This window comes from Balaenoptera ricei, chromosome 19 (assembly GCF_028023285.1).
Source record: "Balaenoptera ricei isolate mBalRic1 chromosome 19, mBalRic1.hap2, whole genome shotgun sequence".
NCBI classification, from domain to species: domain Eukaryota; kingdom Metazoa; phylum Chordata; class Mammalia; order Artiodactyla; family Balaenopteridae; genus Balaenoptera; species Balaenoptera ricei.
In genome coordinates this window covers 5164634-5192456 of record NC_082657.1, presented here as the reverse complement: position 1 = coordinate 5192456, position 27823 = coordinate 5164634, and the positions used below count along the sequence as shown (strand labels likewise).

The 27823-nt window shown below is 43.3% G+C and overlaps 1 protein-coding gene across 4 annotated transcripts in view; it reads right to left on the bottom strand.

Moving 5' to 3' along the window:
* LOC132354207 (zinc finger protein 160-like) overlaps window positions 1-27823 on the bottom strand; it is a 69822-nt gene that overhangs the window by 8158 nt on the left and 33841 nt on the right. Inside the window, exons 5-7 of one of the 4 annotated variants that reach the window (XR_009499208.1) lie at window positions 2702-2807; window positions 1802-2039; window positions 1293-1466 (exon numbers count right to left, since the gene is read on the bottom strand). Coding sequence is in view for 1 of the 4 variants with exons in the window: in XM_059905929.1 (XP_059761912.1) it covers window positions 20764-22172 (1409 nt within the window). In the remaining 3 variants the exon portion in view is untranslated. Of the gene's footprint in view, window positions 1-1292; window positions 1467-1801; window positions 2040-2701; window positions 2808-17866; window positions 22173-27823 lie in introns of those variants that run through there. The other 3 variants (XR_009499209.1, XR_009499210.1, XM_059905929.1) reach the window with 3 other exon arrangements.

The window sequence follows — 27823 nt, the reverse complement described above, 5'->3', positions numbered from 1 at the left end:
TAGTGTTGTTCAAGTCCTCTGTTTCCTTATTGATGTTCTCTTTGGTTCCACCCATCGAAAAAACTGGGATGTTAAAGTCTCATACGATTATTGTGCTGCTATTTCTGTCAATGTTTCCTTCATTTTTGGAGGGAGCTCTAATGTTAGATGTATTATCTTCTTGGTGAATTGATCTTTTTAACAGTATATACTGTCCTTCATCTCTTGTATCAGCTTTTGTCTTTATATTGTCTGACATTGTGTAGTCACCCCGGGTCTCTTTAGGATGGAATGTCTTTTTCCACCCTTTCACTCTTGGCCTTTCCATGGCTGTAGATTTGTGATTGTTAATAGTTCCAGCTCTCTGACACACTTGCACACTGTACAGTGGTGAAAGGCAGGAGCCCTGGCCAGCACCCTTCACTGCAACTTCAGAGGGAATGCATCCAGTGTTTTCTTCTGATTATGATGTTTGTTTGGTGAAATGTTCTTGCTTCATAACAATATATTTTTTTCTATATTCCTTTTTGTCATGATTTTTAATTCTCCAGGAAGTTTTTATTATTGTGATAAGTCTTTTTCTTATTAATGTGTAACAGTAATTTAACATATTAACTTCTAATTTTGAGTCAATGTTTTTTGTAAGTGGAATACACAAACTCTGTTTTGCATTTGTTAATACCTAGCTGTTTTAATTTTGGTGGATAAAACTGTATTTATATTTTTGAATATTGGTATTGTACAGAGATAGATAGGAGTGAAAGTTTTATATTTTTCTCTGTATGTTTGTACCATTTTTCTTTTACTAGACCAGTATAAAAATAATGTTGACAAACTAAATTAAGTGCAGGTAATTCTTGTTCAAAAATGCTGAAATAAACGTGGATGAAAATGGTAATGGAAAATGTTATCCAAAAATATGTCACTAGACAACTCCTATCTTTTGTTTTTTCTTTGGCCAAGCCAAGCATCTTGTGGGATCTTAGTTCCCCGACCAGGGATTGAACCTGGGGCCACAACAGTGAAACCACCTCCCTGGGCCCACAAGTTCCTATAAAGCCCCAATGTATAAGGGGACAGTGGCCTTAGGTGGGGAGACCTCATGTAACCCCAGCTTGAAAAAGTGAGTCTGAATCTAGTTCAGATGCTCTAAGTCCTCCAGAAAGAGCAGTTTAATAAAAGGCTTTGGGTTACACTTTCAGAAGATAATATATAGAGAGAGCTGGACATTCCACTTAATCAATAAACATTAGTTAAAAATCAGGAACAACTGAAAACTGTTCAGTGAGATAGACAAAAAACAAAAAGCTTACTTTTTTGGAAGCTTATCATTGTTTTCAGCCTGTCCTCCCAATTTGCTGAGGCCCAAGGCATCTTGAGATGAGTTTTATGTCTCTGACATACCAGCTAGGAGGAAGCAGAGTGGTCGAAATATTGAGAGAAAATCAACATGGCCAAGTTAGATGTTTCTGTAACAGGTGGAGTATCTGCAGAGAGAGTGAAGAAAATTGTAAAGGCGAACTTTCTGACCAGACAACGAACACACAAAAATGCTCGAGGCAGTAAGGCCTGGACGTCTAGGGGAGGTTGAGCGACTCAAGGCAGACGATCGTTGCCCGCCCTGTTCTCTGGGTCGTGTGTGGACCCACAGAGAAAATGGAAGCGTCCTTAGCGTCTGCTCCTGGAGAGCACCCAGCTCATGGGTGTGACAGGAACCACGTGGGATGATGGCGGGGGATGGCCACACAGACAGTGCACACGGAGCCAATTCACTATATTTTGTCTTTGATTATGTCTGGTTCCCTTGACAACACTGACACACCTACTGTCACTCACTCCACAAACATCTCGTTGCAATTTCGTGTTCATTTCCTCAGATACGATGAGGTCTTCTCTGGCCGTGTACAGACCTTCCTCCCGCTCTGCCACGTGTGAGTACAGAGGGGCTGCCAGGCGCCCAGCTCCTTCATCTGGCTCTGCTCGCTTGACTGCCTGTCTGAGATTTCCCGGAGCTCGGGCACTTCAGCCAGGTCTTCCTCGTGAGAACCATCAGAAGATCCCTAATGGGGGAAAGAATCCTTAAACGGTCTTGTGTGGTGAGGGACAAAATAAAGCACTTCCAGGAAATCGCTAAGATCCAAACTGCCTTCTGCACGCTGCGGGCTCACATGACTGTCACGGCCGCTCAGGTCTAAGTGGTGTGTTGGCCACAGGTTCCCAACAGACCTGCACAGACTGGACAGGTGAGGTGAGAGGGAGACAAGGACTTGCCTTTCCGTTCGTGCTCGGCGTGTTTCCTTGCTCGTGGTTTATGTCAAGCACCCCTGTCTGTTAATGTCTTCTTCTGGTTTTTCTGCTCCTTAAGAATCATTAGCTAAGGGCCTTTCCTGGTGCTCCAGTGGATAACACTCGGCACTCCCAATGCAGGGGGCCCGGGTTTGATCCCTGGGGACTAGATCCCACATGCTGCGTGTGCAGTGTGGCCAGTCAATCAAGTTAGAGAAATTCCCCCACAAATGTACTAAAATTACATTAACTCTCATCATAAATTTCAAGCAAGCTATGAGAACCCTGAACTGGTCAACCCCAGTCCGCTTGGTGGGAAGATGTCGAAATGTGTTTAAAAGCAGGCAGAGTGGATCATCTTTTGAGTTTAAAGACAGTAATCCGGAGCCCAATCATGACCAGAAGCAAATGTTAACCCAGTAAGAACCCCACTAACCCTGGTGGTGTTCCTTTCCACTTTCAGTTCAGCGATTTCTTTTTCTTTTTCAAGGAGCTGCGCTCTGCGTATGTTTAGTTCTTTAGTTCTTAACTGCTGCAAAATCCTGGAAAACAGAAATAGAAAAGAGAGTGAGAGACCCTCAAGACTGACTCTGGTCAAGCCTCTCCAGTCTTCACACAAAGGCACCTCCCGCCTTTGTGGGAAGACCCCTCTGACCCTCCAGAGAAAGAGGGGGTCCACCCAAGACCCCCCGGACCACCATAACTCAGACCAGCCTTCACCCCTCCACCCCTGACCCCGGCATGCACACGGATCGGGGTGAGAAGGGAACGCAACCCCACCTTCTCAAGATCCAGGGAAGTCCAAGATGTTTTCCTGAACGTAAATCCTAACGCTAAAGTGGATAAAGGTATATATATATACATACACACACACACATATACATATATATATATATATATATTTTAATATTTATTTATTTGGCTGCGCCAGGTCTTAGTCGCAGCACGGGGGATCTCCGTTGCGGCATGGACGTGACCAATGGCGCCCTCTTTGTAAAGGGGCCTTCAGGGACGCTGTGCTAGCGCACCTTCTCTGCCCGAGCAGCCGTTTAAGATGAAGCTGAAGCCTCTTGTTAGATTCTGAAAGAAGCTTGTCAGCAATGTCTGATAAGCATTTATTACATTTTCCATTCATTTTTCCTCTCTGCCTTGACTAAAATAGGACAAACGAGAACTTCTAAACTTCAGGAACAAGTATGGCCATTATTTAACAGTGCCAAGCAGCGACGGCGTTGAGCGGCCTGTGCCCTGGCTCCCTAGGCCGTCAGCTGTCAGTGAGCCCGGAAGGGACTCAGCACTCTGAACCACACCCAGCTGCTGGACTCGAAGTGCATCTGAGATGCAGACACGTTCAGTGTACAGATCCAGGGCTGCTGTATACATTACAGCAGTGGGCTGGCGTAGACTTCGGCTAAACGTGTGTAGTAATGATAGTAACCATGAGCCCAGCTCAATTCACCTCTTAACAGATTTCTAAACGATTTAGAGATCTAAGTACCTGATTATGTTGCATTTCTTTTTAATTACATTTTTGCCTAAAATAGGAAAAACAAAAACTTACAGACTTGAAGAACAAGTATGGTCACTGTTTTAAAAGCGCCAAGGAGCGGTGACGGGCGTGGCCTGTGCCCTGCCTCCGTAGGCTGTCGCCTCCCACTGCCATCTCTAGTGGACTCTGCACCGTCACCAGAGCTGACTCACAGGTACAGAGAAGGGCAGGAGCATGGTTCGTTAGAAGGTCCCTCCCCACTGCTGTTCAACAAAGGACCCAGGGGGCCTCAGGAGTGTCACCAGCCATTAACTGTCAGGTGGACTCAGGGAGCAGATTTACATGCAGAAACAAGCGTATTTTAAAGGGCATCAGCTTATATACACATTGGTGGAGGAATTTCCCAGTGTGTAAACCGAAGATCGAGTTTGGATTAAGCCGCTTGTGGGCTCTTTGTCGTGGCATGCATGTGGGATCTAGTTCCCTGACCAGGGGTCAAACCCGGCCCCCTGCACTGGAAACGCAGAGTCCGACCCACTGGACCACCAGGGACGTCCCTGGCTCTGCTCTCTTGACTGCTCGTCCAGGATTTCCTGGAGCTTGATCACTTTAGCCAGGTCTTCCTCGTGGCTTAGGGAACAATCAGAAAGAATCCTTAAACAGCCTTGTTTGGTGAGGGATGAAATAAGGCACTTCCGGGAAATCGGTAAGGTCAAAACTGCCTTCTGCACACTGTGGGCTCACACACTCTCATGGCCGCTCAGGAGAGAGTCAAAGAGGGGTCAGAAATCACTGCCTCAGCCCAGTGAGTCCACCACCCACCACAAGAACGGGACCACCAGAAATCATTCCCTCCCAAAGTGAGGGCAAAACGGGGTAAAGGCTGGGAGGCAAAGCGGGAGACGTTAAACCCCTGTGGAACGCAAACTACATGGTACTCATACTTTAAAGTGGTTCTAAGTGGCGTATTGCTCTTATAATTTTCTAACCAGTAAAAAATGTAAATCACATTGGAAGTTGTTATGGTGAACATCATTACGCATAAGTTTCCTCCAGATAAGAACCATTTCCGTAGCAGAAATAAAACGGCTCCTGTCAGAATATGAGCATTTTTGAGGATCTTTATACACAGGGCAAAACTGGTTCTCCAGAAGAGCTAGTTACCGAATTACTTAGCAGTTGCTAGCGCTAAGAGCTAGCCAGCAGAAGACAGGGCAAGAAGAAAGGCCTTCTTCTCTGAGAGAACAGCATATTTACAAAGAAGCTACAGGGAAACAAAACATCCCAGGTGAGGAACCCAGCATGGCTGGGGCGGGACAGAGAGGCCGCTGGGGTCAGCCCCTCCTTGAGTCAACCTGATGGAAGAAGAGGGTCCAGATCTCACCAGTGGACCTCAGACTCGGCCTCCAAGACACAGGAAAGGCACCTCCTACAGGGCCTGGAGACTAGGAGGATGAGGCAAAGCTGTCTCCTGGGTTTCTGACCACCTGACTAGGTACAAAACTGTACCAATCTCAGGGGCAGCAATAGATGTGAGGAAAAGACAGTTTGGGCCCATGCTGAATTCAAAAGGCCCGAAGTCCACCCAAATGGAGGTGTGCCAGGCGAGGATGTGTGAGCTCGAGCAGGAGAGCGGGGAGGACAGAGGGTCCTGGAAACGCAAGGAGAGCTGCCACGCCGAGGCCTCGCGTGCACACGCCCGGCATCGGCCGCTGCTTCTGCAGCAGTTCTATCCACGCGCTGACCTCTCTCAAACTGAACTCACGGAGTCTTTCATTCTGTTTCTCTCTGCACAGAGAGATCGTGGGCCACGTAACCCTTCCTACATAGTGAGTAGAACAGTGCCTGACACAGAACAGGCGCTCGGTGAATATCTGAAGATGTTAGGGTATATACGTTATACACGTAAGCAGTATGTACACTTAATTAAAGTATTACATACATTGCTCCGGGCTTCATAAGATGCGTGACGTTGAGGGGGTTAAAATTTTTGCCCTAAGAGCTCAACCCACGTACGCCGAGCGACTCCTCCGCCAGTGGTTTCTACCAATCCCTCTTCCCCCGCCCCCACCGTCCTCCACGCAGCGTCCGCACGACCTGCTGCCGCGTCCGACCAGGCGTCAATCCTTCCGCACCGAGGCCACAACGCCCTGGGCCCGCAGCCGTACTTACCAGACGAAACAAACCCCGCCGCTTCGCCAGGCCCCGTCTGACGGGCCGCAGCCCCGCCGCCCTCACCTCCCTGCACTCTTCGCTGTGCTCCTGGGGCCGGGGGCGCCCGCCCCGCTTCCGTGACTTGAGCCCAGGCCAAGTTCTTCCTCGCCGTGGCCTTGGCCCTGCGTCGCGGCGCCGGAAATGCGCCCCCAGGTGGCCCCTTCCACCACCCACCCTCGGGGACGGGTGCAGCGCCTCTGGCTGCCGCTTCACTGCCGGGCACCTCACCACCTGCACTGTCACCGCGACCGCCTCTCGAGAAGAAATGGCGCCATGGCTCCGCCTCCGCCTCCGCCACTGTCTCCCGGGAGCCCGGAACCCGGAACCGACCCGGTCACAAGGGGCTCCATGGAGACGGGAGGGCTCGGCTCAGGCCGCCATCAACGGGGCAGAGAAGGGGTGCGGGGGGACGACGACTTCCAAGAAGACGGCAGGATGAGTGTGCGGGGAAGAGGGCATCTGCGCCCTGCGCCTCCACCCCCCGCTCAAACACTGCTTGGAAAGGATACTGTTTGAAAGTAGCGCTTGAAGAGGGACTTCCTGCTGGTCCCGTGGTAAACAATCCGCCTGACGATGCTGGGGGCGCGGCTTGGATCCCTGGTCCGGGAGCTAAGATCCCACATGCGGTGGGAAAACTAATCCCGCGCGCCACAACTACTGCGCTCGCACGCCACAACTAGAGAAGAGAAAACCTGCGTGCGGCAACTAGAGAGAAGCCCGCACACCTCAACGAAAGAGCCCGCATGCCTCAAGATCCCACGTGCCACAACTAAGACCCAACTCAGCCATACAGATAAAACAAGTTAATTTTTTAAAAATTGAACAAAATTTTTAACAATAAATTAACACAAAGCTACTGAAGAGTATTAACTGTTTCAGAAACCAAAAACACTAGAAGAGGGGTTTTGCCACCTCCTCCTACTAAAAACGCCGCCAGTGAGGCTATTGGAAGGGCACCACCTAAACTCAAAGGCATCCCTAGAATCGACCCTGGGTGAGGAGTCACTGAGCTTATTTTACCTCACTCTGATTCTGAGGTCAGTTCCCCTGACTCAGCTCAGCAAGTGCTGGATCCGGCCTTGTTAAGGGCACTGAAAATGAACCCACAGTGGAGTGCTGGACCCTGCTGTGAACTCAGCCGTACTTGAGACAGGCTGGGGACTCTTCACGCCAGAGCCTCTCGACCTCGGCTGTGCCGTGGGTGCCGCGTAGATGTTCAGGAGCACCCCTGCCCTGAGCTGTGACAGCCACGGCCCCTCAGACCCCGCCAGGTGTCACCCCTTCCTCTGTCCCCACGTCATCCCCCATCCCCTCTCACCCTCCTGCCTGGGCTGCGCTTCCACCCTCCTTGCTCTCTGACCCCCCGGCACAGGCTCCACTGCTCCTGGCTGCACCCAAACCTCTGCTGTGACAACCAACACTCCTGACACAGGCAGACTAAGTTGTGATTTTAGGACCTGAGGGTCCTGAACACCTTAGGGTGTTTGGAGTCCTATATCCACCCATCTCAGGAATTAGCAGACTCTGGGAGAGACAGAGGCACAGTTTGGGGTCCCGCCCACAATTCAGCCTGAACACATTCTCTTTTCTCGGCTTTATACACTGGAGTTCTCTGAGATGTCTTTTTCAAATCTCAACTGTTGCTTTCAAAAAGACTAAAATCACTGCACTCAGCTTTAAGAATAAAATCTTCATTTTCACCTTTAAAATGAAACTGGAGGGAAGACTAAAAGCAGTCATTTTTTTTTAAGCACTTAAAGAGAAAACCCACATGGGATCAGTTCACAGAATAAAGGTCACATAACCCCTCCCACCTCCTCAGCCACCGCCCGTCATCACAAAGCCCGCCCTGGGCTAGCACAGGGCAAGGGGACGAGGGGAGACCAGTGCGGGCCTGGGACAACGGCACAGCGGCCACGAGAGCAGCCGGAGCACAGGTCCTCTGTCTCTGGGCAGAGTGGGCCGCTCGCTCCATCTTCTTTCCAAGTTCAAGTGGCCAAGCATGGGCAACCTGGGGATTCTGACTAGAAACGGAATAGTGGGGACTGAGCAAGGACCAGTGGTTCTTGCTTTCTCCCATATCAAATAAAGATGATCAGTATATTTATGATGACTATTACGTATTGCTTCAGAGGGAGGGAACACCAGTTTTTCCCCACTTCCAGTTCTATACGTGAGCAGCCTGTAGGTCAGCCCACCAAGAACTAGAAAAGCTAAATATGTTTTTAAAGGATGTCTGAAGGCGTCAAAGAGGTACTGAGGCATCCGCAACCGAAGGGTCCAAGATTCCAAACAAAAGGGAAACCCAGTGAGGGAGCCGGAGACTGAGAGGGCCGCTCCTTCACTCGGGGCATCTGACTCTGGGAAGAAAATGCAGTGAAAAGTCAAGCAGAGAGCACTGGCTAACAGAGCTCTGGACAGTTCCATGGGACTGGGAAGACAGAAATTCGAGTGCAGGCCTGACAAGTCAGCCAGGACTTCAGGGACCAAGCTCCCCAAGAAAAGGAAGGCATAGAAAATGAGCCCAACACTCTGTAGAAACTGGCTGAGCAGCTGAGTTGCAGTAACCTCATGGTGCTCAGGAGACAAAAACTGGGCTTCAGGACCTGCCAAGAAGGAGGGGCCCTGGGAAGCACCCCAGGCTTCCAGATGGAGACCCTGGAAGGCTCCACCCTGGGGTGGGGGGGGAAGGTGGGTGAAGGCAGCTGAGACTGAGGCTTACAAGGACTCCCAGCCTCCAGTCACTCATTCCCTGAGTAAACTGAGAGCCTGTCCGTACTCTGGGTCTGCGTCAGAGGAAACTCTGAAGGAAGAGAGCATCAGCCAGAACCTCTACGGTTTTTCATATATAATACCAGCACTCAACTAAAATAACAAAAACGATGTCACAACAAATAGGACCAAGAGACAAAAAGAACAGAAATAGAAACAGATGCAGAGGGGATCCATATACTCCAGTTATCAGATGCAAACTTCACTTGTTCAAAAATATATACCAGACATTTATGCATGTGAATACGTGACTTCCATGTGCAGATGCATTTCTCCTGGTTTATGGAGGGTGACAGGGGGCGTTGTTGAAACTTAGGATCTATAGCGTACTCGTGAGAAGCACGGGTGATAACCTCGATTTGTGCCTGCCATCTGAAGTGTGTTGAGAGGGATGTCAGTCCTCTGAGACCTATAGGGCCTCATGCAATCCCAGTGCAGACACTGTCTCAGCTGAGTTGAATTGTGGGATACCCAGCTGGTGTCCCAGGAATTACTTGTGAGAAAAATCCCCACACACTGGTGACCAAAAGTGTCAAAAGCGTTCTACATGAGGGTGTTGTGGTGTGCATTTTTAAGTATGAAGTATTTGGTGATCCCTGAGTTTAAGGCACAACCAAGAAGCTTTGCTAAATTCAGTACACCTGTAATGCTCTGACGGGTGCGGAGTTCCTGATTATTGGTGAGACGTGATCCACGAGGATAGGTTTTTCACATTCATGGCAATTTGTGAGGATTCTTTCCAGAATGAGTTCATCTTCTAAAGGCCTGACTATACTAAATACATTTATCTGGCTTCTACCCAGCATAAATTTTCTCACGAAGCCTAAGCTATCAAGCCATGCTAAAAGCATCGCCAACTTCATTATAGTTTTAAGGGCTCTCACTAGCATGAATCCTCTGATGCTAAGTTAGGCTAGAAGGCACACTGAAGAATCTGCCACACTCATTGCATTTGTACGGTTTCTGTCCGGTATGAACCCCCCGTTGATCGGCAAGGTATGAATTTCGGCTAAAGGCTCTGCCACATACATCACATTTATACAATTTCTTTCCTGTCTGAATTTTCTGATGCCTACTGACGTTTGAGCTGTCATTAAATTTGTAACTTCTCCTTCCAGCATGAATATTCCAAGCTGTGAGTTTTGACCAAAGATTTTACCACATACTTCACATTTATATAATTTGGCTCCTGGGTGGATTATCTGATGTCTTCCAAGACTGGTGCTATCATTAAAGGTTTTGCCACACGTTACATTTGTACCACGACTCTCTGTGAATTTTCTAATGATGTACAAGCTGTGAATTTCGAACAAAGAACTTGTCACATACATCACATTTATATAATTTCTCTCTTGTACGGATTATCTGATGTGCAGTGAGGAGTGAGTCCTTAAGAAAGGTTTTCCTACACTCATTACATTTGTAAGATCTTTCGATGTGGTCTTGTGTCATCACTGAAGGAGGCATGAAATCATTGCCATATGTATTTGAAACGTTGGTTTGGACACTAGGAGGAAATCTTTGAAGTGGAGTAAATGAGGAACTACTGTTGACAGACCTCTCAACTTCATTACATTCAGATATTATCCCATCAGTAAGAAATATCTGCAGTTTATCCAAAATGTTAAATCCAAGCCTATTTCCAATGGGCTTGATTCCTGCATCCCTTCTACCATGTTGATCTCTTCCATCAGTGAGATTTCCATTATGGGTCATAGACATTCCTTTGTAACTTTTTTCATCATCTATCTAATGACAGATAATTTTGTGTATTTTCCTGGATTTCCCCGAGGTGAAAATGATTATAGGAACAGTTCTGTCATTATTACCAGTTTAAAGAGTTGGGAGGAAGATCAACATGAAGATTTTTCTGTCAGTGCCCTTCCGACCTGCAGCTTTATCAAGCTGACCGTTCCATCGCTGACTTGCACCAAGCCGTCTCGGAGTCAACCTAGCTATGGAAACGCGTTCTTCGCAGAATCCCAGTTCTGGGAGTTCAAGCTGGCCCATCACAGATGCCTCTCCATCTCTACAGGCAGAGAGTTAAAAGCAGGAGAACTGGCAGGTTTCCACAGGAGGGAAGTCCATGGAAAAGAGTGAAAACTGGGGAGTGAGGAGAGAAAACCCACGGTGTCCTCCGCAAGGCTGTGGGCAGTGACCCGTGAGCACAGGGAGCCCTCGCTGGTCACCTGTCCTGTCGCCAAGGAAGGCCGCCCTCGTAGGGAGCAGCTATTGGATGCCTGCTGTGTGCCTGGTGCTCTGTTCCCCTGGCAGAACAGCTGAACCCACGGAAGGTGTCCTTAGGGGCAGATGGTGGAGCGGGCACTTGTGTCTGGTGGGGCACTGACCCCGAGGGTGGGTAACCCTCTCCTGAGGATGTGGTGGGCTGAGTGCTGGGAGGGATGCGTCTCCAGGTTCCCGAGCCAGTGACCAGGGGCTTTGGCTGCACAGGTCCCCACCAGGTCCCAGGGCCCCGTCAGCGCACAATCACGAGGCCCTCACCTCTGGGGATTCGACCTCTTTTCCACCCTGCTTCATTATCCAGAACACTCGCTATTTGACTGCATGTCTTTTGAATGAATGTGACCTACAGTTGAGAAACACTGTGATGACAGTTTAATCACTGGGAACATGAATTACAAGAATGATATTTACATACCAATTAACACTAAACAGACTGTTGTCTCATAATTGAGAAGAAAAATATATATTATACTATAGGTGTATTCTGAATACTTACTGTAAATAAATAAATGCAAAAGAACAGATGACATAGGATAAAGAAGATGTGGCACATATATACAATGGACTATTACTCAGCCATAAAAAGAAACGAAACTGAGTTATCTGTAGTGAGGTGGATGGACCTAGAGTCTGTCATACAGAGTGAAGTAAGTCAGAAAGAGAAAAACAAATACCATATGCTAACACATATATATGGAATCTAAAAAAAAAAAAAAAAGGTTCTGATCAACCTAGGGGCAGGACAGGAATAAAGACGCAGACATGGAGAATGGACTTGAGGACACGGGGAGGGGGAAGGGTAAGCTGGGACGAAGTGAGAGTAGCATTGACATGTATACACTGCCAAATGTAAAATAGATAGCTAGTGGGAAGCAGCTGCATAGCACAGGGAAATCAGCTCAGTGCTTTGTGTTCACCTAGAGGGGTGGGATAGGGAGGGTGGGAGGGAGACGCAAGAGGGAGGAGATATGGGGACATATGTGTATGTATAGCTGATTCACTTTGTTATACAGCAGAAACTAACACAACACTGTAAAGCAGTTATACTCCAATAAAGATGTTAAAGAAAAAATAAAGAACAGATGACATAAATTGTAATGCTAAATAAGCCAAAACAAGCTTATCCAATCTAACTAATTGGCTGTTTAGAATTGTAAAACAAATATAATATAGAGAAATGAAGAATTTGATAAAACAATTTTTAAGAAAACAATATAGTTTTCTAAGTATCTGCTGTAAAACTACGTACCCATAAAGAAAAGGCATTTTTTTATAACTTTAACAAGTAGTATGTGTCAGTTGTTTTGCATAAGACACGCTGAAAGACCATCATCTGTAAATTCCACTTATAAATTAATACATAAAATATTAATTTTCTCCAGTTCTCTGACAGCCAGTAAGTAGACCAATCCCTACCTATGCAGTACCCTTAATTATCTAGCTTAATGGTTACCAAAATACATGGAATAAACAGCACATTGTATATTCATTAACTGGGATCAGATACAATGTTGTTGAGAACGAAGTACAAACGAAAAGCAAACAGGATATAATGCAGACAAAGGTGTATCATGAAAACCATGACAGAATACTAACATACCTTTTTCTAAAAAAGTAACTTTTGAGTATTTACTACAAAACATGCAATATTCTAAGCCATCTAACAGCACTAAATTGTTTTAAAAGGCTTGAGGTAAATTAACACGGTTTTTCAAATCAGGGTAGGAGATGCACAGGTTTATGTACATTAACCCAACCGACACACAAAGTGGTGCAAGAACCAGGACCTACAGACTGAGAAAACTTCAATGTGACCAGCCATTGGCCAAAACTTATTCTTAAACAGGACAGATTACAAAATAATACAACGGGGCTTCCCTGGTGGCGCAGTGGTTGAGAATCTGCCTGCCAATGCAGGGGACACGGGTTCAAGCCCTGGTTTGGGAAGATCCCACATGCCACACAGCAACTAGGCTCATGAGCCACAGTTACTGAGCCTGCGTGTCTGGAGCCTGTGCTCCGCAACGAGAGGCCGTGATAGCGAGAGGCCTGCGCACCGCGATGAAGAGTGGCCCCCACTTGCTGCAACTAGACAAAGCCCTCGCACAGAAACGAAGACTCAACGCAACCAAAAATAAAAATAATAATAATAAAAAAACTACAAAATAATACAACGAATACCAGGAGTTTAGACAGAAAACATCAAGGGAGATGCAAGAAGTGAGCTGTGTAACTAAGCTATTCAGCCATCCCTCCTGGAAGTGGTTTCTGAGTCATCACGGCTGCATGACTGTCCAGATAAAGTTGTTCAATGGATAAAGAGGGATCATTTCTATAATGTAACATGGAAGGTGGAGGCATGGGTGAAAAAGTGCTCTGGAGATGGGGGTGATCAACAGAACAAATTAAATATGCAAATAAATGTTTCCATTCACATCGAGGTTCCATTTGAGGAGTGATCAGGAATGAAAAAGGGCATAAGCAGAGCACAGAGTGTATGCATACGTGGGAGCACAGCTTGTGATTGCATATCTGTGTGAAAATAAGTGTACGATGGCAACTAAAATACTAATTTTAAAAGAAAACAAGAATTGGTTTAGGAATTAACATGATACCATCCCATTTTTAATTGTGGAAATTATACTATGGATATGAAACAGAAACGAAAAAGATCTAAAAAGGGAGAGAGTGTGATGTTGTAGGGAGAAAGCAGGATTACACATGTGCTCTATAATGTGTCACACTGATTATACCACAAGTACCACAAGTTCCACTGTCATGTTTATATCCAAGAAAAACATACAGGACTTTGGCACAGTGGTTAAGAATACGCCTGCCAATGCAGAGGGCACGGGTTCCATCGCTGGTCCGGGAAGATCCCACATGCCGCGGAGCCACAACTACTGAGCCCGTGCACCTAGAGCCCATACTCTGCAACAAGAGAAGCCACCGCAATGAGAAGCCCATGCACTGCAACGAACAGTAACCCCCGTTTGCCGCAACTGGAGAAAGCCCAAGTGCAGCAACAAAGACCCAATGAAGCAAAAAAAAAAAAAAAAAAAAAAAAACAACAAAAAAACATAATATTCCAGGAGATTGTGCAAGAATGTTCTTGGCAGAAACCAGAAGGAAAAAACCAAAAAAGGGCGATCATAGGCGATGGATGAGTTTCTTCTGTACCCAAACAGAGATACAAAAAAATCAAATCAATAGTAAAGAAGAGTAAGAGACCATGATTTTGAAACTGAGTCCCCCCTAAATCTGAGTTCTTCTGTCGAGTTTGAGTAACCTGTCTGTCCAGCATTTTCCCATTCTTATCCAATACCTATTCCCCTCAAGATTGATGAATGTCAAAGAAAAGGCAGGATTGATATCAAAGGGAACCTGGGGGGCCTTCCAGGTTACAAAAACCTTTCTGTGTCCCCTGTTTCCTGTTTATAGAAGAAGCCTTTAGTTTCCTAGACCTTCCCTGAGATCCAAAGAGCAGATTCAAGCAGTTACCAATTAGGGGAAGGAGGGAATGCAGAAACAAAGGAAAAGCAAGCCGAACATGTATCTTTTCCACGATTGGTAGCTTAAACTGATACTTTGATTTATAATCCCAAACTGTGGCTTCAACAAGTTGCCCCAAGAAGCCTTAAAAATTGATGACACCCAGAGGGTCAACTGAGAACTGGAATTCTTAACGCATCACATTTGGCTCTAGGTAAATAATAAAAGTCACAACTATTGCTTTTACTCTCTTCCTGAAAGAAGTTAAAGAATCACAAGACCGTGATTTAGAAACTTGTTTTGCAGGCACGTACAGAATAATCACAAAGGAAGTCACAATGTGGTGCCAAAGAGTCTGCACAGCTGAGATCTTATAGGAAAGCTGGGATCACAGACACTCCCCTCCCCTCCCTCCTTTTGCCTTTAAAATCTTATACACAGGTAAAAGAGTATGCTGAAAACTGTCCTTCCACGCAGTCTTTCTTCAGAGCTTTCACCATCCTCGATGGTGAAAGAATGGAAGCTTTTCCTTGAAGATCAGGAACAAGACAAGCATACCTGCTATTTCTAAAAACATATAATTGGAAGTCCTACCAAGAACACATAGGCATAAAATGAGATAACAGATATCCCAATAGCAACAGGAAGCAAAATCATCTCTGTACACAGGGAACATGATCTAATAGGTAGAAAACCCTGAAGATTCTGAAATTAAAAAAAAAAAACAAAACAACCTTCTAGAAATAATGAAAGAGTTCAAAAACCTTACAAGATTTAAAATCATCATGCAAAACTCAATTGGGTTTCTAAAAATTAAAAATGATCAAAACAGAAATTGAGAAAACAATTCCACTTATAAGAGAATCAAAAAATATTTAGACATGACATTATAAAAGAAGGGAAAGATTTGTACACTGCAAACTAGAGACTGCTGAAAATTTTACAGAAGACAAAAATAAATGGAAACATACCCCGTGTTCATGGATTGAAAGTCAATATTGTCAAGATGTCAATACTACCCAAAGTGATTAACAGATTCAAATCATTCATTCCCTAGTGAAATCCCAACAGGGTTTTCCTGAAAAAACAAATCCATTCTGTGATTCCTATGGAATGTCAAGAGACAATGAATAGTAAAAACAAGTTTGAAAAGAACAGTGAGAGGTCTCACACTTCCTTGTTTCAAAACTTATTCCAAACCTACACTAATCGAAACAGTGTGGTACTGTCATAAAGGCATAGAGAGACTTTAGGAAAAAACTCTTCTGTGATAGCAGCCAAGATGGCGAAGTAGAAGGATCCTAAACTCACCCCTTCTCACAAGCACGCCAAAATCACAACTAACTGCAGTACAACCATTGATGAAAGACTGGAACCTACCAGGAAAGCTCTTTAACAAGTAAAGACATAAAGAAGGAACCACAATGAGATGGGTAGGAAGGGCAGACTCACAATATACTCAAACCCCATATCCCCTGGGTGGGTGACCCAAAAACTAGAGAATAATTAATTATATTACAGATGTTCTCACACAGGAGTGAGAGTTGTAAGCCCCACATCAAGCCCCCTAGCCCAGAGGTCCGGCACTGGGATGAGGAGCCCCCAGAACATTTACCTTTGAAGGCCAGTGGGGCTTGATTGCAGGAGCTCAGAGTAATGGGGAAAATAGAGATTTCACTCTTAACAGACACACACAAAATCTCACATACACGGAGATGAAGGGCAAAAGCAATAATCTGATAGAAGCCTGGGCAAGAACTGCCCCTGCCTGCTATCTTGGAGGATCTCCTGGGAAGGTCGGGGGAGGCGTTGGCTCACCCTGGGGACATAGACAATGATGGCAGTAACATCGGGGAGCATTCATCTGCATGACCTCTCCTGGAGGCTGACTTCTTGGCACCAAGACCTCGCCCCACCCAAGAACCTGTAGGTCTGGCGCTGGGGCGCCTCAGGCAAAACAACAAACTGGCAGGGGATACAGCCCCACCAATCAGCCAATGGGCTGCCTATAGGCTTCCTGAGCCCACTGCCACCTCTCTACATGCCCTTAGACATACCCTGGCCTGCCAAAGGGCCAAGACCCAGGTCCAACCAACAGTGGGCAGGGAGAAGCCTCTAGACCAGCCTCACCCACCAGGGTGCGGACACCAGAAGCAAAAAAACTACAGTCGCACAGCCTGCAAAATGAATCCACAAATACAGGCCAGACACTACCCCGGGACCAGCTGGGCTCTGACCTTGGGTGATGAAAGGGACACATAGGACACCTCCTACAGAGGGCCACTTTTCCAACGTTGAGAAATGTAACTAACCTACCACATACATAAAAATATAAATAGCAATTTAGACAAAATGAGGTACCCGAGGAATATGTTTCAGGCGGAGGAATAAGACAAAACCCCAGAAGAAGAACTAAGTGACGTGGAGATAGGAAATCTGGCTGAAAAAATGTTCAGAGTAATGATCAAAAAGAACTCGGGAGGAGAATGGATGCACAGCCTGAGAAATGAGAAGTACTTAACAAAGACTTTGAAAATATAAACAACAACCAAACAGAACTGGAGAATACAGTAACTGAAATGAAAAATACACTAGAAAGAATAACAGGCTAAATGAGGCAGAAGAATGGATCGGTGAGCTGGAAGACAGAGCAGTGGAAATCACCACTGCTGAAGAGAAAAAATAGAAGAAGGAGGACATCTGAAGAGACTTCTGGGACAACAACAAGTGCACTAATATTTGTATTATACAGGTCCCAGAAGGAGAAGAGAGGAAGGGCCGTAGAAAATATTTGCAGAGATAATAGCTGAAAACCACCCTAACCTGGGAAAGGAAACAGTCACCCAAGTTCAGGAAGTGCCAAGAGTCCCATATGCATATAAAGACTTCATAGAAAGCACAAACCAAAAATCTATCATAGATACAAATTCAAAATGCACATGAAAATATGCTCAACATCATGTGCTTTCCCACTTTTTACAGCTCCTTGGAGCACCTCTATTTCCTAGGTGGAATGCTGCCCAATGTATCAATCATTCAATAAAGCCAATTAGATCTTTAAATTTATTTAAATTTGATTCAGTTTTTGCACATTAATGGAAGTCAGTCTGAAATGCACTGCTATGGGATTTGCATTATAGCCATCTGAATATTCTGGAATAGAGTGTAGAGAGTACAAATTATGAGTATGTAACCCCCAAATTGTATGTTTCATTCCATATTGGAAAGAAATTGTTACAGATTCTTTCAAACCTGAGAGCCTAACGGTGCATTCTTACCTGCTGTTACAAAGCACCGAGACGAGATAAAACTGTGTTGATGGAATAAACATGATTCATCCAGGGTTATGACAAAAGTGATTATATTTTATTAATTAAAACAGGAGACCCATGATACATTCAGAATGTAATTCTATGAATACAACAGTAGCAAATGATAATAGCAGCAGTTAAATGGGAATCATACACAAACACGTATCATTCTGGTTCTGATTAAATTTGATGCTCAAAATAATTGCTCTCTCTTCAATTTCCAAAAATAAGACTAACTTTTCTTTAATCACACATACAACAGTTACTGCCATCCAATGGAGAAAGTGACCAACTTTTCCTGTGCATTGTTCCTACCACATAATCAGTCCCTAATAACCTGTCACTCTCCTCCCATGAAAAGCCCAGTGCCTTAATGTCTTGCCTGCTCTCGTGCAGGTCAGTTGGTAGAGCATTCTGTCCTGTAACCCACTGTGAACAGAAGGGCGCCCTGAACATAATGAGCATGATGATTCACGTCCTAGTTTTACATTATTCTCTGCCCCTCCCTGACACTAATTCACACACTACTGAATTTGGTAATTCAGGATTCATGTTTTTCCAGGGAACACGGATGTGAATGAACCACACCTAATGAAGTTGGCGGCCCCCTCATCTTACTGATTCCTTCCCAGAGACCATCATGAAAGGCCTGTAATGAATGCATGAAATCAACATATTAACAAGGCCAAGCTCTTAGGGCTCACCACACAACAGGCCAATAAACTGAGAGACTAGTTGTTGGGGCAAGCAATAGTGGCTTTATTCAGAAAGCCAGCAGACCCAGAAGATGGTGGACTACTGTCCCAAAGAATTGTCTTCCCTGAGTTAGAATTCGGGCTTCTTTCATACTAAAAGTGGAGGGAGTAAAGTCCTGGTTCCAATCAGATTCCTGAGGGGATGTTTTAATTTCTTCTTTCTTGAAGCCATTCACAGGGGAGGCTGGACAGAAGGTTTCCCATGATGAGGTAAACAAAGGTATTTTAGTTTAATGCACATTACACGGGAATCAGGTTTCCCAAAGATAGCCCATTATGTGTAATTTAAGCTTATAGGCAATATCCCTTTAGTGATTCACTTGTAGCAAAAGCAATAGAATACAAATGTTAAAGTAAAAGGAAAAGGTCCAATATAGAGACAGACTTGTTCTTCCCTGTTACTTCAAACTTTAGGTTGAAAAGCATAAATAGTAAGTAGCCTTTTCAAGAAAACTCAAATAATTAAATTTTAATATACTGAAGATAATCGGTTATTTTCACATGGGTCCTTTTTCCTCTCATATACACACCATGTCAGAAGTTTCAACATGTTGTGACTTGTAATGATTCTGCAGTATGTAATATCTCAAGTTAACCTCAGAGAACTAAAGATTTATTTATTCCTAGTATGCATTCTCTGATGCAGGGGACACGGGTTCGATCCCTGGTCAGAGAACTAAGACTCTGATGGTCTGTTGTAAGAATTACATTTGTAAGGACTGTCCCAAATATTAGTTCTTTGGTAAACCCCAAGGATGTACTGTTTCATGAAGTTTCTCCGTGTGTATACTTTGTAACCTGTAAGAATTCTGTCATTACACTAAAGGTGTGGATACTTGATGTAAAAATTTACAACATCCATTACATCGGAAAGCCTGCTCGCCAGCATAAATCCTCTGTATTTCAGTTTTGATCTTCAAGTACAGTCCTCAGGACACGTATTGCTTTGTGTGGTTTCTCTCAAAAATGTGTACTCTGAAGCTTAGTGCATTGTAAGGCCTGGAGAAAGCCTCTATTCATACATCTCCATAGCTTCTCTTCAATATGGACTTTCTGCAATTGCCAAGTACTTGAACTCAAGGTAAAGGTTTTGCCTCAACCAGTGTATTTGGGAGGTATGGCGCCAGTATGTTCCTATCTTGTGACTTCTGGGTAAGATCCTTGCCACACACATTACATTTCTGTGGGTTTTACTCAGGATAAATATTCTGATATCTAGTGATGAGTGAGCAATAATTTAACTTTTGACATATTCGTTGCATTTTAAAACGTGGAGTATTTGGTGATCACTGAGTTTAAGGCACAATCTAAAAGCATTCAAAATTTAGTACATTTGTAACGTTCTGAAGAGTGCAGATTACCCGAATATTGGTGAGATGTGAGCAGTGAGAATAGGTTTTTCACACTCATGGCATTGGTGAGGAATCTTCCTAGATTGAATTCATTTTCTAAAGGCCTGACTATACTAAATACATTTATCTGGCTTCTATCCAGTATGAATTTTCTCGTGAAGCCTAAGATGTGAAGGCCTCCTAAAGCACTGCCACCTTCGTTGTATTTTTTTTTTAAGATTTATTTATTATTTATTTATTTATTTTTGGCGTGTCGGGTCTTAGTTGTGGCGCGCGGGATCCTCACTGAGGCATGCAGGATCTTTCACTGTAGTGCGCAGGCTTCTCTCTAGTTGTGGTGTGCGGGTTTTCTCTTCTCTGGTTGTGGCGCACAGGCTCCAGGATGCATGGGCTCTGTAGTTGTGGCACGTGGGTTCCAGAGTGCGTGGGCTCTGTAGTTTGCAGCACGCAGGCTCTAGTTGAGACACGCAAGCTCGGTAGTTGTGGCGCACAGGCTTAGTAGCCCCACGGCACGTGAGATCTTAGTTCTCTGACCAGGGATCGAACCCGTGTCCCCTGCATTGTGAGGCAGATTCTTTACCACTGGACCACCAAGGAAGTCCCCTTCATTATATTTTTAAGTGCTCTAACCAGTATGGATCCTCTGATGGTAAGTTTGGCTTGAAAGCACACTGAAGACTTTGCCACACTCACTACATTTGTAAGGTTTCTCTCTAGTATGAATTCTCTGATGGTAAGTGAGGTTCAATGCAAAAAAGCTTTGCCACACTGATATTTGTATGATTTCTCCATAGTATGAATTCTCTGAACAACGGTTAGGTGTGAATTTTGAAGACCTTCCCACATGTATCACACTTACATAGTTTCTCTCAGGTATGGGTTTTCTGATGTGTAGTGAGGGTTGAGACCTGAGTAAAGGCTTTCCCACACTCAAAACATTTGAAAGGTTTCTCTATATGTACTCTCCGATGACTTGTAAGGTGTGAATTTCGACTGAAGAACTTGCCACACTCATTACATTTGAAAGGTTTCTCTCCAGTATGAATTCTCCAATGAAGTCGAAGATGTGATTTTTGACTAAAGACCTTTCCACACTCATCACATTTGTAAGGTTTCTCACCAGTATGAATTCTCTGATGACTTAAAAGGATTGCCTTCTCACTAAAGGCCTTGCCACACTCATTGCATTTGTAAGGTTTCTCTCCAGTATGAAATCTCTTATGACTTATGAAATGTGAATGCTGACTAAAGAGCTTCCCACACTCATTACATTTATAAGGTTTCTCTCCAGTATGAATCCTCCGATGACCAGCAAGGTGTGCATTTCGGCTAAAGACTTTGCCACACATATCACATTTATATAATTTCTTTCCTGTATGAATTTTCTGATGTCTACTGAGGTTTGAGCTGTCAGTAAAGGTTTTACCACACTCATTACACTGGTAACTTCTCTTTCCAGCATGAATATTACGATGACGTACAAGGTATGAATTTTGACCAAAGACTTTACCACATACATCACATTTATGTAAGTTTGCTTCTGGGTGGATTATCTGATGTCTGGCAAGGGTGGAGCCATCATTAAAGGTTTTGCCACACTCATTACATTTGTAACATTTCTCTCCAGGATGAATTTTCCAATGATGTGCAAGCTGTGAACTTCGACCAAAGAATTTGTCACATATGTCACATTTATCTAATTTCTCTCCTGTGTGGATGGTCTGATGTTTAATGAGGTGTGAGCCCTTAAGAAAGGCTTTCCCACACTCATTACATTTGCAAGGTCTTTCCCTGTGTGCTTTAAGGTTTTGTGTCATCCCTGAAGGATGCATAAAATCATTCCCATATATATTAGAAACACTGGTTTGGACACTAGGAGAAATTCTTTGAAGTGGTGAAAATAAGAAACTACTGTTGATAGACCTCTCAACTACATCACATTCAGAAATTATCCCATCAGTTTGAAATATCTGCAGTTTATCCTGAAAGTTTAAGCCCAGCCTATTTCCACAGGGCTTGATTCCTGCACCCCTTCTACCATGTCGATCTCTTCCATCAGTGAGATTTTTGTTGCAGATTACAGGCATTCCTTTGTAATTTCTTTCATCATCTCTCCACTGACACTCAAAGTCATACATATTTTCCTGGATTTCCCAGAGGTGAAAATGTTTGATTTTACAGCTTTCAGGTCTTCCCAACATCAGTGTTTGGAATACTTCTCCTTTATCACTGTTCACTTTGGGTTGTAATTGCTTGATCACATGTATAGGGAAGATATCTACAAGATATAAAGAACCATAGGTATCCCATTCACAATAATTCAAAAATATATGTCTCATGTTGAATACATGATATTACACCAAATGTAATACTTATACCAAAGATAGGTATGAAATGCCCCAACCATGACCTTAAATTTTTGGAAACACTAAAGGAATAGAATTCTGTACTTAAGAAAGCATGTAACATAAATCCAAATATACTTTAAGGTAGCCTAGTTTTAAAACACCATATGACAAAAACACTCACACTGGACAAACTTATGTCAGGTCTCAAAGAAAGAGTATTTGTCTACTATCACCTCTACGAACATACCAACCAACAGTAAACATACTGCTGTCTCATAATTGAGGAGAAAAATATACTATTGATGTATTCTGCATACTTACTGTACATAAATAAATTTTTAAAAGTAGACAATATATTGTACCAGGAAATAATCCAAAACAAAAGTTATCCAATTAATAATATAATTAGCTGTTTAGAACTGTAAAACAAATATAACAGAGAAAATGAAGTTAGATAAAACAATTTTTAAGAAACAATGTATTTTTCTAAATCTTTGCTATAGAACTATGTACCCAAAAAGAAAAGGCATTTTACAACATTAACAAGTAGTACCTGTCAGTTGTATTGCATAATACATGCTAAAAGACCATCATCTGTAAATGACATAAATTAAGACATAAAATATTCTCCAGTTATCTAATGGCCAGTAACAGAGCAATCCCTACCTATGCAGTATCCTTAATTATCTGGTTTAATGGCTCCAAAATACTAGAAACAAAAAGTGAGCACTTTGTATATTTAATGACTAGGGTCAGACACAACGTTGTTGAAAAAAATGCAAATGAAAACCATACAAGATATAATGCAGATAAAGTCATATCATAAAGAACATGAATTTTATTAGCAGAAATCAGAAAGAAAAACCAGGAAAAATCCATCTAAAGACGAATGAATTTCTTCTGTACATACATGCAGATACAAAGAAACTGAATCAACCCACCAGTAGAGTAGGGGACTGTAATTTTCAAAAGTTAAGTTGCCTTAAATCTGAGTTCTCCTGCTAAGTCTGATTAACCTCTCTATCGAAAATTTTATTCTGTTTCTTCTTCCACACATGTTCATCTCAAGATTGAGGAGTACCAAAGAAAAGGGGGGATTGAAACTGAACAGGAATCTGCAGGCCCTTCCTGGTTACAAAAGCCTTTCTGAGTCTCCCATTTCCTGTTTATTAAAAAAAAAGGCTTTAGTCTCCTAGACCATTCCTGAGTTCAAAAAGTCAGATTCAAGCAGTTACTAATTAGGGGATTGAGAGAATACAGAAACAAAGAAAAAGCAAGTCCAATCTAATCACTTCCATGATTGGTAGCTTAAATTGGTACCTTGATTTATGACCCCAAACTGGGCTTCAACCAGTTATCCCAAGAGGATTGAAAAACTGATGACACCAGAGGGTCAACTGAGAATTGAAATTCTTAACCAGTCACATTTGGCTCTAAGTAAATAATAAAATGCCTGAACTATTGCTTTTCCTGTCTCCTAGAAGGAAGTTAAGGGATCACAAGACTCTGATTTAGGAACTGTTTTGCAGGAACATACAGAATAATCAGAAAGGAAATCACAACTTGATTCTCAAAAGTCTGCAGCTGACATCTTACGGGAAAGCTGGGATTACAGACACTCCCCTCCCCTCTCTCCCTTATCATTTAAAAATCTTACACCCTGGCCAGCCAGGAAGATGGATTTGAGGCAAGGCCAGGTCTCCCAAGTTTCTGGTTGGCACCTCCTCAACTAATACACATTTCTCTGCTTCTAACTCCAATGAGGAATGGGCATATGAATTTGGATTCGACATCATGTGTGATGTATGTTCTTTATTAGGAAAAGGTAGAAGACTATGCTGGAAAATATCCTGCAATGGAGCAGTTACACAGCGCTATCATCATACTCAATGGTGAAAGAATGAAAGCTTTTCCTTTAAGATCAGGAACAAGACAAGGATACCTGCTCTCAATATTTCTAAAAGCATATTACTGGAAGTCCCAGGAAGAACACAGAGGCAGAAAATTGGGTAACAGATATCCCAATAGCAAAAGAGAGTGAAATCATCTCTGTATACAACTGACATGATCTAATATGTAGAAAACCGTGAATATTCTGCAGAAAAAACCTGCTAAAATTTTTAGAGCTCTAAAAAATGACAAGATGTAAAATCAACATGCAAAATTCAGTTGGGTTCGTAAACATTAAAAATGAACAACCAAAAAAGAACATGAGAAAAATATTCCAGTTACAAGAGAATCAAAAAAAAAAAAAAGTTAGATGCAACATTATACAAGAAGGTAAAGATATGTATATTGCAAACTAAAGACTGCTGAAAATTTTAGAAAAGACAAAAATAAATGCAAAGACATCCCAAACTCATGGATTGGAAGTCAATATTGCCATGATGTCAATACTACCCAAAGTGATCATTATATTCAAATCATTCCCTAGTGAAATCCCAGTAGTGTTTTCCTGAAGAAACGGATACACCCATCCTGTGATTCATATGGAGTCTCAGGAGAAAACAAATAGCAAAAACGATCCTGAAAAGAACAAACTTGTTGTATCACACTTCTTTATTTCAAAACTTATTCCACAAATACACTAATCAAAACAGTGTGGTACTGGCAAATAGACAGAGAGACTGCTGGAATAGAACAGAGACTTCCAAAAAAAACCTCTTGTGGGATAGCGGCTAAGATGGCAGAGAAGAACCCTAAATTCCCCTCCTTTCACAAGCACACCAAAATCACAACTGACTGAAGAGCAACCACTGAACTAGAACCTACCAGAAAAGATCTTTAACAGCTAATGAAGGAACCACAACTAGATAGAAGGAGGGGCAGATTTGCCATATAATCAAATCGCATGCCCCCTGGGTGGGCAGCCCACAAACTGGAGAATAATTATATTACAGAGGTTCTCCCACAGGAGGGAGAGTTCTGAGCTCCACGTGAGGCAGCTCAGCCCAGGGGTCCAGCCCCAGGAAGCGGAGTCCTCAGAGCATTTGGCTTAGAAGGCCAGTGGGACTTGAATGCAGCTCCACAGGATTGGGGGAAATGGAGACTTCACTCTTAAAGGGCGCACAAAAGAATCTCACATGCACCAGGACAAAGGGCAAAAGCAGTAATATCATGGGAGCATGGACCAGAGCTACCTGCTGGTCTTAGAGTATCTCCAGGGGAGGCAGGAGGCAACTGTAGCATGGCCAGGAGACATAGACACTGGTGGTGGACATATCAGGGGGCATTCATCTGCATGAGCTCTCCTGGAGGCTGACACCAAGACCTGGCCCCACCCAAAACCCTGTAGGCTCCAGTGCTGTGACCCTGCCCCCCCCCCCGAGACCAAACAACACACTGGGCAGGGGAACAGTCCCACCCATTAGCAGACAGGCTGTCTAAAGACTTCCTGAGCCCCCAGCTACTTCCCATGCCCCTAGACACCAGAGGGCCCTACCCACCAGAGGCAAAGGCCCAGCACCACCCACTGGTGAGCAGGCACCTGGCCTCCCACAAGGAAGTCTGCACGAGCCTCTAGACCAGCTTCACTCACCAGGGGGCAGACACTAGAAGCAAGAAAACTATAGTCTCTGCAGCCTGTAGACCAAGTCTGCAAACGCAGGCCACATACTACCTGGGGACCAGATAGCCCCTGGTCCATAGGTGACGAGAGGGGAGTGCACTGCGTGAATGCATAGGACGTCTCCTACAGAGGCCACTTCTCCAAGGTTGAGAAATGTAACTAACCTACCACATACATAAAATACAAATGGCAATTCAGACAAAATGAGGCGACAGAGGAATATGTTTCAGATAAAGGAACAAAACAGAAACCCAGAAGAAGAACCAAGTGTCGTGGAGACAGGCAAACTATTCAAGAAAGAGTTCAGAGTGATAATCGTAAAGACGATCAAAGAATTTGGTAGGAGAATGGATGCACAATGTGAGAAATGAGAAGTTTTTAACAAAGACTTAGAAATTATAAATAACAATGAAACAGAATTGAAGAATACAATAACTGAAATGAAAAATATGACAAGTTAATAATAGACGAAATGAGGCAGAATAATGGATCAGTGAGCTGGAAAACAGAGTAAGGGAAATCACTGCCACCAAAGGGGAAAAAAGAAAAGAATAAAAAGAAATGAGATCAGTTTAAGAGACCACTGGGACAAGAGCAAGTGTGCTAATATTCGCAATACAGGGTTCCCAGAAGGAGAAGAGAGAAAGGGCTTGAGAAAATATTTGAAGAGATAATAGCTGAAAACTTCTCTAACCTGGGAAGGGAAACACCAAGACACATTCTGATTAAAACAATAAAAATTAAAGATAAAGAGAGAATATTACAAGCAACAAGGGAAAGCAATTAGAAACATACAAGAGAACTCCCATAAGGCTATTACACGATTTTTCATCAGAAACTCTGCAAGCCAGAAGGCAGTGGCACAATATACTTAAAGTGATGAAAGAGAAAAACCTGCAACCAAGAGTAGTCTACCCAGCAAAGTTCTCCTTCAGATTGATGGAGAAATCAAAAGCTTTATAGACAAGAAAAAGCTGAAAGAATTCAACAACACCAAACCAAATTTACAACAAATGCTAAAGGAACTTCTCCAGTGGGAAAAGACCACAACAAGACTTTCTTGACTACAAACAAGAAAATCACAAAATGGAAAAGCTCACTGGTAAAGGCAAACATACAATAAAGGCAGAAAATCATCCACACACAAAGCTAGCAGGTAGGTTAAAAGACAAAAGTAGTAAAACCATCTGTATCCACAATGAGCAGTTAAGAGATATACAAAACAATGATGTAAAATATAATATCAAAAACAGTAATCATGCGGAGAGGAGAGTACAAATGCAGGGTATCTAAACTGCATTTGAGATTAGCAACTTAAAACAAGCACATAAACATAAGTACTAGTATACAAAAACCTCATGGTAACCGAGAAACAAAAATCTCTAATACATATACATACAAAAAAGAAAAAGAAATCCAACCATAACATTAATGATACTCATCAAACCACAAAAAAAGAGAACAAAAGAAGAAAGGGGGACAAAAAGACCTACAAAAACAAATCCAAAACAATTAACGAAATGGAAATAGAAACATACATATCAATAATTATCTTAAATGTAAATGAACTAAATGCTGCAACCAAAAGATACAGACTGGATGAATGGATGCAAACATAGGACCTGTACATATGCTGCCTGCAAGAGACTCACTTCAGATGCAAAGACATATACAGACTGAAAGTGAAGGGGTGGTAAAAGGTATTCCATGCAAATGGAAATAAAAAGGAAGCTTGAGAAGCAACACTTATATCAGACAAAATAGACTTGAAAAAGAAAAAAGACTGTTAAAAGAGACAAAGAAGGCCACAAGAAAATGATCACAGGATCAATCCAAAAAGAAGACATAACAATTCCAAATATATATCCACCCCAACTAAGGAACACCTCAATATATAAGGCAAATGTTAACAGACATAAAAGGAGAAATGGACAGCAACACAATAATAGTGGGGGACTTTAACACCTACTTATATCAATGGGCAGATCATCCAGACAGAAAATCCATCAGGAA